Consider the following 12,766-nt stretch of genomic DNA (forward strand, 5'->3'; position numbering starts at 1 on the left):
AGCCTGACTTCCTTTTCCTCAGATGCTGTTAACTGTGTAGCGACGGGTTCACATGACTTCTGTCGAGGGGTATTAATGAGTCAAAAGAGCCAAAAGAATCCAAGTCAAGGCTGGAAGCAGAGAGGTTCCTTTGGGAGGCCATACCAGCAGAGTGGGAATGCCTGAGTGCTGCCAAAACCACTCCCAAAACACACCGTTAAACCACCCAGATTGCACCCTTCAGGACAAAATAGACTGTGTTTACAGAAGACCTCCAAAGCTGATGAACAGAGGTGGGTTGCTGGTTGCTAGCAGCCTGCCCCCAAACCGTCAGTCAGGTCAGGGAGCATGTCTTGCGGGAGGGAGGACGGAGACAGCGATGGAAGCAAACTCTTTTTTTCTAGGTCGCACAGCAAATGGGTGGCAGGACTGTGACCTGAAGGCCAGGCTAAGGGAGCAGCGTGCTTCTGAGAAGGGAGAGTTGGTGTACAAGTACCGTCAAAGACGGCATGCAGCAAATTCTGGTGATTCAGGATTTATACTGGTTCTAGCTATCAGTCCGAAAATGTTCTGGTGAAAGATGGATGGAAGGTGTTTTTTAGGACAACTGGATGGCCTGGCCTACTTTGGGCTGTTTTGGAGAGTCAGAATACCATGACAGCAGATGATGTCTTCTCAAAAATCGAGCACAGAGCTTTGTCTCTTGTTGTGTAGTCCTAGCATTTTATTTGCAGAGATGCGTGCTTAGTGATACTAGCGTCACAGTCCGGGAAAAGAAATGTGTTAATGATTTTAATAGCATATGTAGAACTGAGTAGCCCAAAGCTCCTGTTGTTTGCACAAGAGTAAGTAGGGAGTTTGGTTTTGGCTTACGCAGGTGGAGGAGCAGTGTTGTCAAAGTGGGAGAATAATAGAGGTGGGTGATGGAATAGCTCAGCAGCACTAAATTATTCAGCAACGTTGATTCTGTTCTAGCAGCTTGGTAGCTGAAGGTGTTTGGAAAAATTACCATTCCCTGACAAAATCTGCCAGCATCGTATTTACCTGAGCAGAGAGCTTTGAAAAGATCGTTGTTATTTCATGGACTCCTTGCAGGTGGTTGGTTCCTGGTGGACTGGTTCTTTCCGTGTAACAGGGCAGCAGGGGAGGAGGAACACACCCTTCCTGCGGGAGCTATTCATTTATAACCTTTACTGAAGGATCCTGACGTTTCATTGAATGTTGCCAAGTCAAAATTCCTGTGCTTAAAGCTGAATGTTATGATAAAAAGCAATGATGGAGTTATACTCCATTGCAGCTTGATGGATGCATGCATTCGTTGACTGTATGAGGTAGAACTGATGGAGCAATTCAGGTTGGAGAGGACCTCTGGAGGTCTCTGGTCTAATCCCCCTCTCAGAGGAGGGCATCTGATTCAGGTTGCTCGAGGCCTTGGGCAGCTGAGTTCAAATATCTGCAAGGCTGAATACGCCACAGCCTCTCTGGGCCGCCCGTTCAGGTGTTTGACCACCTTTGTGGTGACCAGAGATCTGCTTTTCTCCAGCTGGGACGAGTCTGGCTCTGCCTTCTCCATACCTCCCCTGGAGGCAGCAGGCAAAAGTTCAACGTCACTCGAACGACCATCCCAATTAATAGGTCTTCTGCATTTGTGATTCATCTAGGTTTGCACCGTGAACTGGAATACCTTTGCTTCATTAACTTTGGATTTGTATCTTTGCTCATGTCTAAAGGGGAAAAAATAACAGTTTTCTGAGAATTTTGGCTGAAGATTCTGATCTTGTGAAACGAACAGTAAAATATTCCAAGTCTTAATCTTTAGGTGCATTTTTTTCCTACAGTCTGCCAAGTTCTGTTAGCTAAAGCATGGCCAAAATGTCACAGTACACATGAGAAAAGACAGTGGAGTAACCTTTGCCAGCTGCTGTGTAGGACACTGACTTTTGTACAGCTTGGAGAAAAAATGGAGTATCAGCTACCTGGGGCGGGGAAAAGGAGCACGTGATGGTTTAGGTGAGAGAGGGCTATGAAGAATCTCTCATTTCAGTTAAGAATTGTTTATAATCCTGGTTTACTCACTGGAGATACCATGGTCTCACCAGCAACTCTTTGGTATGGTTCCTGGCAACTGATAATTGAACTGCTTTAAAATTGGAGTGACTGCTCCTCTCAGCTGTGACGCAGAGCAGCCTGGGGTTTTCTCTGCACCAAGGAGCCGCTGCATGGGCAAGGGGGAATTGTTGAAACTGCTTCTCTTCCGCTTCCACTGGCAAACGGGGATGTCTTTTTAAAGCACGGTTGTAAAAGGTGATTGCTACAATAGCTGGGGAAGGCACCGCTGCAGTTCATGATTTTGCTGGCTGTGGGTGCCTTGCAAGCTACCGTCGCAACACCAGCACTAATGGTCGCGTTAGGATGAAAGCGGCTCTGGTTGGCGGGAAGCTGTTTGGTCCTTTCTGCTTCTAGCAGCGCTCCTAAAGAGAGAGGTAAATTTAGTTCTTTCATTAGCTTTGTCTTGGTCATGTAGGTTCATCACCTTAAACCGAGTCGTGTTTGAGCCAGAAAGAAATGGGCTGCTGTCTTCAAGGGCTTGGCTGGTTGCTTTTCGGGACCTACACAAGGTCCTTGCAGTAGCTCGTGCCATGGGGCTCTTAGACTAAATGTAGAGTTTCACTTCCTCTGGCTGAGCAGGACACACGGTTGAGCATCTTTGAGACGTGGCAATTCATCTTCTCATTCCGTCTGCGCTACAGAGCTAGCTGTGCTGGAGCATTAATCCACCTGACGTCCAGCAGCATAAAAGAAAAAATGTCTGTGAGAGAGAGACTGCCCAGATCAGCAGTGACACCAAAGACATGACGTGCGCGACCACAGCCGTGAAGCACCAAGGTTTGGCAAATCCACACCCAGAAGCTCCACCTTCTTTCTGCTTGGTCCCGGTACTAACTGATTTGAAACAACAGTTCCTTCTTTCTTTGAGCAGTCCAGTCCTTGCCTTCTTTGTCCTTCATACATTTTGAAACCGAGTTTTCACAAAGTGTGAAAAACAAGTTCTAGTTGAAATGAAAGCAATTGGAATGTCTTTTGAAGTCGGGGCTTTTTTCCCCCCAAATGACGTTTTCTATTGGAAGTCATTTGTCGCGCGTCAAACAAATCCTCATGAAACAATTGCGAACTCACTTTCTTTTTCTTAGGAAGGACTGATGTTGTCATCAAGGTCTGGGAATTGCCATTAGCACATGAATGCCACAGCTTGAGTGTGAAATACACATGTTGTATCATTTTTACATTTCACAGCTCTAAACACACTCGTGTGCTTGGGTGTCCGTTCATTCCCTGAGCAGCATGCTGTGTGTTGCCTGTAGCTTACGCCTGTCTGTAATGTGGTTTTACTGGTTATTAGATTTCTAAGATCCTGTCAGAAATTTGCCCCTCCTTTTTTTTTTTCTTTTCTAAATAGTGAACAGTGTGTCTTAATATTTGGATGTGTAGCTGCTCTGACAGAGTTTCAGGTATCTGGTAGCTAGTGAGTGGGACTAAAGTGGATTTGTTTAACCTGAGAGAGTCAGTGAAGAAAAAGAGATTCTAAGAGAGATGACTGTTGTCTTTTTGTGAAATGTTATTTGGTTTTGCAAGTGGAACTGATGAATAAACGGTCAAGACTCTTTCATGCCTTACCATGTGGTTGCCAGAATAAGTAATTCTCTTAGAGGAGGAAGTATTCATGCACAGTTCTGGCATTTCAGAAGACTAGCGTCGTTCCCCGGGCTTCAGTGAAAATCTCTGAAATACACTTGTCTGGGTGATCCCTGCCGCTTTTTAGCGGACAGCTTGAAAACGGCAAGTTTGCAAAACTGCTCTTCTGTGATCGGATGCAAAGTATCTCCTGGTGTCTTCCCCACTTCCCTGTAGTTTGCAAGGTGAAGCCTCAGGACCGGTCCGGAATGCCTCAGGAGAGGTATATCATTATGTCAGGAGTGCATGCCAGGGAAAAGAGGTGACTAGCAGAATGCCACTTTACGAGGACAGTTTGTGCAGGCACACAGGCTGCTAGGGCAGAAAGGAGATGGTTGCTGGGTTGAGACTTGAAATGGCTGTAGCCCAACTTTGCCAATGTGGCCCACAACCGGGTATCTATTCCCCATCCACGTGCTGAGGAAGGTTTCAGTTTTTTTTCTAATCTCCTTCTTAGGAGCCACCAGAAGGACGCTTGCTGTTTCAGCAATGGAAGGCACTTGGAGTGGCACAGACAGACAGAAGAGGAGAACTTCCACCTTGGAACTCCCAGCAGCGTGCGAGAGCGAACAGAATGAAAAATTGGTTGGACGTCCAGTGCTGTGCAGGTATGCTGCCATGTTTTATCCCACTGCTGTCCACTCAAGTGCTAGCTTCTGGGACACAGAGATTTATCCACGAGGAGCAATCACCCTTTCGCCAGCTGTTGCAGGTAAGGTCTTGCAGGCCAGTGCTTGGCTGATACCAACCTGAGGCCAACACTGTCTGTGTAATGTAGAGATGGAGAGTCACGCACGCTCTTGCTAGTCGTTGGAGGTGCCTCTCTCTTCTTTTTTCTACTCCCTCTTGGAAGTAGAAGAGAGAGGGAACCTTGCTTCTTCATAGCTAATCGTGTGACTAATGGCATCACTCCTACTAATTGTTTCCCAAACTGGTCTGGGAGGGGGAGAAAATTTGGAAGTTGTGTAAAATAGTGAAGTTCAAAGCAATACATGTCATTCTGGTGTTCTTGAACTGCCCATGCTACAATGTGCGAAACAACCTGCATTCAGGAGGCCCGTTTCTTTAAATTTGACACTTTTCTGGATTTGCAGTATCTAAAGCGGGTGGGCTGCCTATTTCCTGAATGTCATCTCTCTTGCCTCCTGCTGTTTCTGCATAGATCCATGGAGTCTGTCTAGGTTTCTGCACACAGATGTGTTGCACTGCAGGTTTGAATGACAGGTTCGTCCTCTCCTGGAAAATCTTAACGGACAGGTTCTAATAATACTTTCACAGCTGAGAGTAACTAGAATCCAATTAAGTAAGTGAGAAAAAGAAAAGCAGTCATTTACCGCCCCTGCCAGAGTAAACGAATTTTTTGGAGAGGTTGTGTGCCTGAGCAACGTGACATTAGGCACTAGCCCGTCAGGTACATAGAAACTGCTCGGCACAGTGGTAGCCAGCATAAGCTCTGCTTGGGCAAAACTTTACCTGACCTCCACAGGCACTTAAATAATGTTCCCTGGGACCTGTTCTGTTGCATCGTTCAGAATGGAGGGATTCCTCCAGTTCCTGCTAGCTTGGCAAAACAAAGCTTCCGGCCTCAACATGCCACCAGACAGAGAACAATCCTTTCTCTTAAAAGCAAGTTGTCAGTGGTGTAGATTCACTGTGCCAGGCACAGAAGGAGTGTTCTTCAGAAAACAGGGTCACCAGTCACTTTCCACCCAGTGCTGAATCACTCATGAGGTTTAGAGAATTGAGGTGACGAGCGTAGAGCTGGAGGGGCAGAAGCCAGTCCTTTTAAGGAGGGCAGAAGGCGGAGGGAAGGAGGGAAGGAAGAGGAAGGAGGAGGAGAAGGAGGAAGGAGGGAAGGAAGGGAGAGGAAGGAAGAGGAGGGAAGGGGGGGGGGGAGAAGGAAAGAAGGAAGGAAGGAACAGAAGGAAGGAAGGGGAAAAGGAAGGAGGGGAAAGGTGAGCGAGGAAGTAAGGAAGGAGGGAGGGGTAGAGAAAATCTCCTCCTTCGATTTTCTCTTCTTTCTTCCCCCCTCACTTTTCTTTCTCTTCCCTCTCTCTTCTGCCTCTCTTTCCCCCTTCTTTCTGTCCCTGTTGAGATGCTTCCTTGACACCCAGTGGTATTGTGTTCTCCGAACACCAGAGCAAAAGGCAGGAAGAATTTCTTCACCAAAAGGCTTATGGAGCACTGGAACAGGCTGCCCAGGGAAGAGGTTGAGTCACCATCCCAGGAGGTATTTAAAAGACGTGTAGATGTGGCACTTGGGGACGTGGTTTTGTGGTGGACTTGGCGGTGTTAGGTTTGTGGTTGGACTCGATAGCCTTAGAGGCCTTTTCCAACCTGAATGATTCTATGAGTCTATGGTTCTAAGCTCTCTGCAAATTGACTTTCCAAATTTGTGAAGAATCAGGTAGGAAAGGGAAATGCACAGTTGCAAAAGAGTGGCCTCATCTTGCAGAGATTTAAACCTGACAGAGACAAGTAGTAGAACCGAGTATTACAGGGCTCTGTAAATAACATACCTATTGGAAATGCCAACCTCCGTAGACAGACGCATCCCATCCTGCTTGTTAACAGGAGGTGGCTGGGGAGGACAACCCACGGTCAGCCAGTCCGACTGCTAGAGGCACGAGAGATCCTCGTCCCCGAGGATGCTCAGGTAAGTCCCTGATCCAAGGAGATGGATGATTGGGGGTTTTTTTAACCTTTTCCTCCCCTAAGAGCCGGAACCCTTCTAGGGATCCTGCCCTTAGGAATGACAACAACCCGTGCACAGGGACAGGCCAGGTGACAGTTTCGGTGCCATCCTCGGCACTGAAGGGGGTCAGTGCAGCGAAAGAGCTGAGACAGCATTCAGACCGACCCTCCCGTTGATGGAGAACCAGAGATACCGGGCTCATCCACCAAAGCAGCAGGAGCTTTGCTTTAGACGTTTCAGTTTGTACTGAATATGAACTGAACTACCTACTCAGCCAGCAGTGGTTGAGATTAGGTATTTAAAGGCTGAAGAAAGTGGGGTTGTTCAGACTCCTGTGATGTGCCCAGGGATTCCTCCCTCGGAGATATGCCTGAGAAGATGGTAAAGGAGAGATAGGGAAACTCTCCTATTGCTTACCCCCAGCCCTTCTCTCCCACCCCAGTTTCAAGCTGTAGTTCACTTGATTGCGTCCCAGTAATTGTCCTACAGCAACCCAAGGAGGCAGACAACACCCTGCCGTGGGCCTGGCTGGAGTGCTTTACAGCTCCCTGCAAGCTGCAGGCGAAGCGGCTTTGGGCGTGCAGCAAGAGGAAGAACAGGTGGACCTGCCCTTGCTCACGTGGCCCAGTCAGTGGCCCACAGCAGCACAGGGGGGATGACGGCAGCTCCATGCCAGGATAGGTTTGCTCCACATTTTTGATGGGTTTGCCTGAAATTTTGCTTGTGCACCTCTTTTCCCATTATCTGTCCATTCTCAACATTGTTTTGGAATGGGATGAGAGCAATAGAAGGTTTTGATGTGGTCAGTGAGTGCACAGTGTTGGTGTATCGGAAGATACAGCTAATACTGGAAAAGGAAAGTTGAAGAACTTTAAGTATGATTTTTTTTTCTTTTTAAACACGCCACATAAATTTAGGATTTGTATAATTCATACACATTTTCAGTTATTCAAGCAGTTCCGTAGTTTGAACAATCAGGAAAGGGCTTTCATTTGGTCAGAAATGAAGGTGTTAACGACTGAAGCTTGCTAGCATAGTACCCTTCAAATTCTTAAGGCTTCATACGGTTAGGACAAGTTTTCAACAAAACGGTGTAAGACGGAAGGAGAAGACAAGTATAGCTGCACACCTGGCACCGTGGGAACCATTTGTAAATTTGCAGATTTACTTTATTCAGAGGCCTAGATGCTGTGATTTTGTATAGGTCCTTCTCATTTTAGAAACGTTCTCAGGATTGAGAAACCGTCCTCGTAAACATGCAGATGAAACAACTGTTGGAAAAACAAATTGCAGAGAGAACTCATTCCTGCGTTTAGCATTCCCCTACCGCTAGATAGCAACAAGGGGACCCACTTTTCTGGGCAAGCATTGCAGAGAAATTGTGCAGCCCTGCAAACAGAACCAAAGTGTCTTTGTGCCCATCACGCCCAATCCAATGGGGCTGTAGAGAGGAAAAGCTCTTGACTTTAAAAGCAAGTGGGCAAAAACTTTGTGCAGAGGACTGGCCTGAAATGTCTGGGTGTGTTTGCCTCTCCCATTGACGTAGACGAGAAGTGTTGGGAATAGCAAATATGGGCTGTCACCTCACGAGATTTTCACAGCCAGACCCACGTGGCCGACTTACACAGCACCCTTCACTCTCTAGGCAGTCAACCTTGAACAGAAAATGCTCTTCTGAAATAAAAAAGAAGTGCTTGGACTAATGACTATAAATTATTATGAAAGCCAGAGGCAGGAACAGATGATGGGACAGCACGGCCCATGCGGTGATCGATCCTGGGCTCCCCAGAGTCGTGAGCAGGGCGCCTGCGGCCCTTCTACCGTACTCTGGAGGGACAGCAACTACAGCTTCTTCCTGCGTATGTAGGCTCAGGCTCCATTGCTAGCTCTTTTGAGGACCACCGGTTGCAACAGTTGGCCAGGAGCACCAGCTACCAGAAGCACGGCAATCTTGGTAAGCGGAGAGGGACCCGGCACTGTGGGCGAGTGCCAGCGGGAGTGGATGGGGCTGGAGCGCAATGCCCCCTTCAGGCTTCTCCCCGCCGGCGGGGGGCACGACCCAGCAGGCCGGGAGACTCTCACCCAGGGCTGGCCACTAACCACCCAGGTCCCCTCTGCAAATCCCGGCATTGCACGGGGAAAGGCAGCCAGCTGGGGGACACGTCACCCAGCCGCGGGCAGTCCACGCCAACTGTTCCCGCCAGGCTCCCCCTTGCAGGAGACCTCTGCAAGGCGTCAGGAGTGGGGACGAGACACACAGTCATGGGCGTGTGTTGCAGGTGACCAAGCCAGGGCAACAGGGAAATGTAGAAGATGAAAACAAGAAACGCTATTTTCTTTTTCTCCAGATGCTGTGCACCTGTGGGCGTGGAAGGCCGAGCGGTGGCCCTGTGACATCAGCGGGCGATGCACTGTGACCTCGTGTCCCTTGCTGCTTGTCTCCGGGCACCAGCAGAGCCTGGGCCAGTCTGGCTCGTGCCTGGGCTCCTGCCGAGCGTGCCTGCGAGGTCTGGAGGGTCGAGCAAGGTTTCTCCTGGTGCTGGGTGGTGCTTTGGTGGCTGCCATCGGCAGCTCTCAGTGCCCATCCCAGAACCATGCCCTGTGTTTCCCCAGCCCTGCCTGGTTCAGGCAGCTGGGCACCGCGGGGTGCGCTTGCAGCAGCGGAGGTGAGCTGTGCGCGGAAACGTGTCCCCCCTCCCCGAGCAGCCGTGGGGCGGGTGATGGGGCTTGGGGAGCCAGGAGGGTGTCCTTCTCGAGGGGCCTGGGCATTTCTTCCTCCCCTCCCCTCCCCGGGACAGCGAGTGACCGTGGCCTCTCTCCATTTTGCAGCGCACGACAGCCGCCGCTGCAGCGCCAGCAAGAGGGAGCAGCTCCTTGTCCTCAGCGCTTCCCAGCTCACCTCAGCATGCAGAGAGCATGGCCACCGAGAGCGAGTGGAGCTGCCCCATCTGCTGCGACGATCAAGACGACATCGCCTACATGTCGCCTTGCCTCCACCAGTTTTGCTTAGGCTGTGCACTGCGCTGGGTACAGCAGAAGCCAAACTGCCCCCTGTGCAGGTCGGGGACGACGGCCATCTTGTTCTCAGTGCGGTCGGAGGATGATTTTTTGACATTGGATGTCCCAAGCCTCAGAGAGCCAATGGCTGAAGACCACCAGGATGAGCAGGGGCCTGCGGGGCTGGTGCCCTGGGCTCAAGTGGGCAGCTTCCCTCCTGCGGTCTGGGCGGACTTTTTCAAGAGCCACCCCAATAACATCAGGCCCCTGCTGCCCTGGGTGCGACATGAGCTCGGGGTGCTCTACGAGGAGCAGTGGTGGGAGGTGGCTGCCGCGGAGGGGATCATTGTGGCCCACCTGTGCCTCTGGGGTCTGGATGAGGAGGTGTTGGTGCAGAAGCTGCAGAACTGCCTTGTCACAACACACGCGGACATTCGTCCCCCGGCTCATCACCGCCGCCGTTCGCCTGTGCGGCTGGGCGGTCCGCCAGCACCTGGGCCAGCAGGACCCCCGCGCTGCCGGCGGGGAGGACAACGGCCCTGCAGCCAGCCCCAGCTCCACGGCCTCCCCGGGGTGGACTCCCGCTCCCCACCCGGCCTCCTCCAGCAGCGCTGCAGGCCCCGACGTGGAAGAGGAAGCCAGCACGTCAGAGGCCACCCTCCGCGGGGGTCCCGACAGCCGCCCATCTGCGCCCTGTCCTGCAGAGCAAGATCAGCCCCAGGAGGAGCCGGGGGAGGCGGCGGCGGCAAGTCCCTCTGCCCAGGGCTGCAGCCCCTCCGCTCCTGGCCGGGGCAGGGACCGCTTGCCCAGGGGGCCCTGGCGCCCCCCGAAGAGGAAGGCCTCCGGCCCCGGGACTCTGCCCAGCCCTGCAAGAGGCCACCCCGCCGGCGGCACTAGCAGGGCTCTGTCAACCCTTGATTCAAGGAAAAGGAAATAAATTCCTGTTTCCCTGACACAGTCTCCGGGTGCTGCTTTCTCCCCCTTCTCCTGGTGCCTTTCCCGGCGTCCCCGTGCCCCACCACGGCTGCCGCCAGCCAGCTGGGGGGCACAGCCATGGGTGCCCGGAGCCCCAGGGCCAGTGTTGGTGGTGCCTCCTCCTGCAGGAAATCCTGCTGCAGCCACGCACCGGCGGCACAACAGATGCTGAGGGCAGAGCGGGCAGGAGGGGAAGCTGGTTTCGTCACAGGTCCGATGGGGACCTAACTGGGCATTACCCGCCTGGTCCCTGCTGGCATCCCCTGGTGCCCCCACCCGGGTCCCAGTGCCATGAAGGGCATCCTGAGCTCTGCCCGGCTGGAAGGAGCATCCTCGGAGCCCTGGACCCCGCTGTGGGGTGTTGCTGTGGGGACAGCAAGGAGCGGTCCCCCCCAACCCAGGTGTGCCTGAGGGGCTTGGCAGGGGCTTCCTCTCCCAGCTGGGCGCAGCAGGCTGCACACCTACGGCCGGCCCGGAGCACTCCCGCCGGCGGCAGGAGGGGTGTGCAGACGGGGTGGGGGGCTGACAAAGCTCTTCTCCTGGGACAGCTCGCCATCATGAAGTGGTGCTAAAGCGATGCCAAAGGTCTTGTTGGGAAAAAGATTCTTGTGCCTCATTTTGCAAGCTGAGCTTCCTGTCCCCTTTGAAATCCATTCAGTGTGATCCTTTGTCAACATCTCTGCCTTTCCGTGATGGCAGTTCACCAGTCCTTTCAAAGCAGCTTTGCTTGAGAGAGAAAAGGTCTGGCTTGCCATTCGTTGTTGCACTGCAGTCCGTAGGAAATCACTTGCTTCGGTCCTTACCCACCTTACTGTCAGAAAATTGCAGATGAAAGACCAAAACTTTGCCAGCTGTGAAAATGGCCCAAAGAGAAGGCAGTTATGGGCAAAATAATGAGAATTATTATTGTGTTGGCACATCTGGTACCAGGCGGGTGAAAAATAGGACCCTAAAAGATCTGAAAATAGCTCAGCTGACAATCAGGGAGGGGAAGGTGCAAAGAAAGGAAGAGATAGAAACATCAAAGGAAGGAAAGGACTATGTACAGAAGTCAAAAGTAGCATAAAAAAGAGCAAATGGATAAAACAATGAAAAAATAAATTTAGTCTGATATTAAAAAAAAATTTAAAAAAAATCGACTGAGCTTGAGTTCTGTTATTGTCAATAAAAGGAGTTGGGATGAGCTATAACCTTGCCACCTCCAGCACTCCTCTCTGCATCCCACAGAGCATGACAAAGCAGGAACCTCTCCAAGGTGGGTAGAGGTTTGTCCTGCTGGAGATGTCTGTGCCGGTGCCCGGGGGTTCGTGTATGTGCGTGCAGAGCTCGGTTTCAGTCGTCTTTGGAAGCAGTGAAGAAGCCGGGTGTGGAAGGCAGCGACCGGCCAAGGAACAGGCTGAATAATCCCATGAGTTCCCCTGTTTCGAAGGCTTCTCGTGTTCAACAGCTGCTGACAGCACCAGTTCTTCAGTGCTCGCATCTGGCGTGCTAGTGTCTTGGAGGAGGCAGTGTCACAGCCGTGTTCCTGGCCACAGATAGCCGGTGGATTTGTGATGGTGTAATTGTGGAGAACTTTCACAAGAAGGTGCAGAGAGCTGACCTTTCTACTGCTGGTTTCCGCAGCTGCTTGTTACATGGTGGTAGGAATCACAGCAGCATGCTCCTTTGTAGATGTCTGATTGCTTCTCTCCCCGAAAAACTGCATTTTGAACACTGCTATATAACAGACAGTCCTTCCTCCTTTGGCTGTGCCTTGGCATTCCGAGGAGCCCAGCTACATTCACAGGAGGCGTGAGAACACAGACACGTAGACAGAACGTGCCTGTTCCTAGATCTCATCCCAGCACAGGCGGTGCAGAGAAGCACTTCCCAAGGTGAACCGGTGTTTACCCCCTGGGAAATGCTTTGTCAGCTTCCTGCCTGTCTCGCTGAGGCGCTTTGGTTTCAGAGAGGGGTGACCTGAAATCAGGAGGCAGGGATTGGTTCTGACAGAGGAAGGACTTTCTTAACGACGTCCTCTGTTTGCACATGAACCCATCCTCACCCTCCCTCGGTGCCCTGAACTGCGCGGGAAACGACCTCTTGGTGTGTTTTGGGGAGTGCAGGAATGACTAGTCTCAGCATAGGCAAGGCTTGTGAGTCAGAGCTTCTTCCACGGCGCTCTCGATTCTGCTTGGCCAGCTGAGGAACGGATGGATGCTCCGGCTTCAACGTCTCTGTGTTGCACCCAAAAATTACAGACCAGACAGGGAATCTCAAATCACCCCGATCCTGAGGACGCTCCTTCAGTTTCTCCCATCTTGGTCACAGCCAGCGTCTCCTCTCTAGAGCAGCCGTCACAACAGAGGCACAAACTCGGAAAGCACTGGCATCACCAGGCGGCGGCAT

The 12,766-nt window shown here is 51.6% G+C and overlaps 1 protein-coding gene across 1 annotated transcript; it reads left to right on the forward strand.

The window, feature by feature from the left end:
• The first annotated feature begins 8,801 nt into the window (after window positions 1-8,801).
• LOC115336698 lies at window positions 8,802-11,870 on the forward strand. The gene is made up of 3 exons (XM_030004100.1): window positions 8,802-9,072; window positions 9,236-10,152; window positions 11,702-11,870. The coding sequence occupies exons 1-3, from the start codon at window positions 9,001-9,003 to the stop codon at window positions 11,868-11,870; spliced, it is 1,158 nt and encodes a 385-aa protein (XP_029859960.1). The 5' UTR covers window positions 8,802-9,000.
• The last annotated feature ends 896 nt before the right edge of the window (window positions 11,871-12,766 follow it).

The sequence above is a fragment of the Aquila chrysaetos genome, chromosome Z, assembly GCF_900496995.4.
Source record: "Aquila chrysaetos chrysaetos chromosome Z, bAquChr1.4, whole genome shotgun sequence".
NCBI classification, from domain to species: Eukaryota; Metazoa; Chordata; class Aves; order Accipitriformes; family Accipitridae; genus Aquila; species Aquila chrysaetos.

Coding starts and splice junctions, on each gene's coding strand:
- LOC115336698 (XM_030004100.1), top strand. CDS start 9,001: ATGCCCTGTGTTTCCCCAGCCCTGCCTGGTTCAGGCAGCTGGGCACCG. Junction 9,073..9,235: donor GTGCGCTTGCAGCAGCGGAG/GTGAGCTGTGCG, acceptor TCCATTTTGCAG/CGCACGACAGCCGCCGCTGC. Junction 10,153..11,701: donor GGGGGAGGCGGCGGCGGCAA/GTCCCTCTGCCC, acceptor ATGTGCGTGCAG/AGCTCGGTTTCAGTCGTCTT.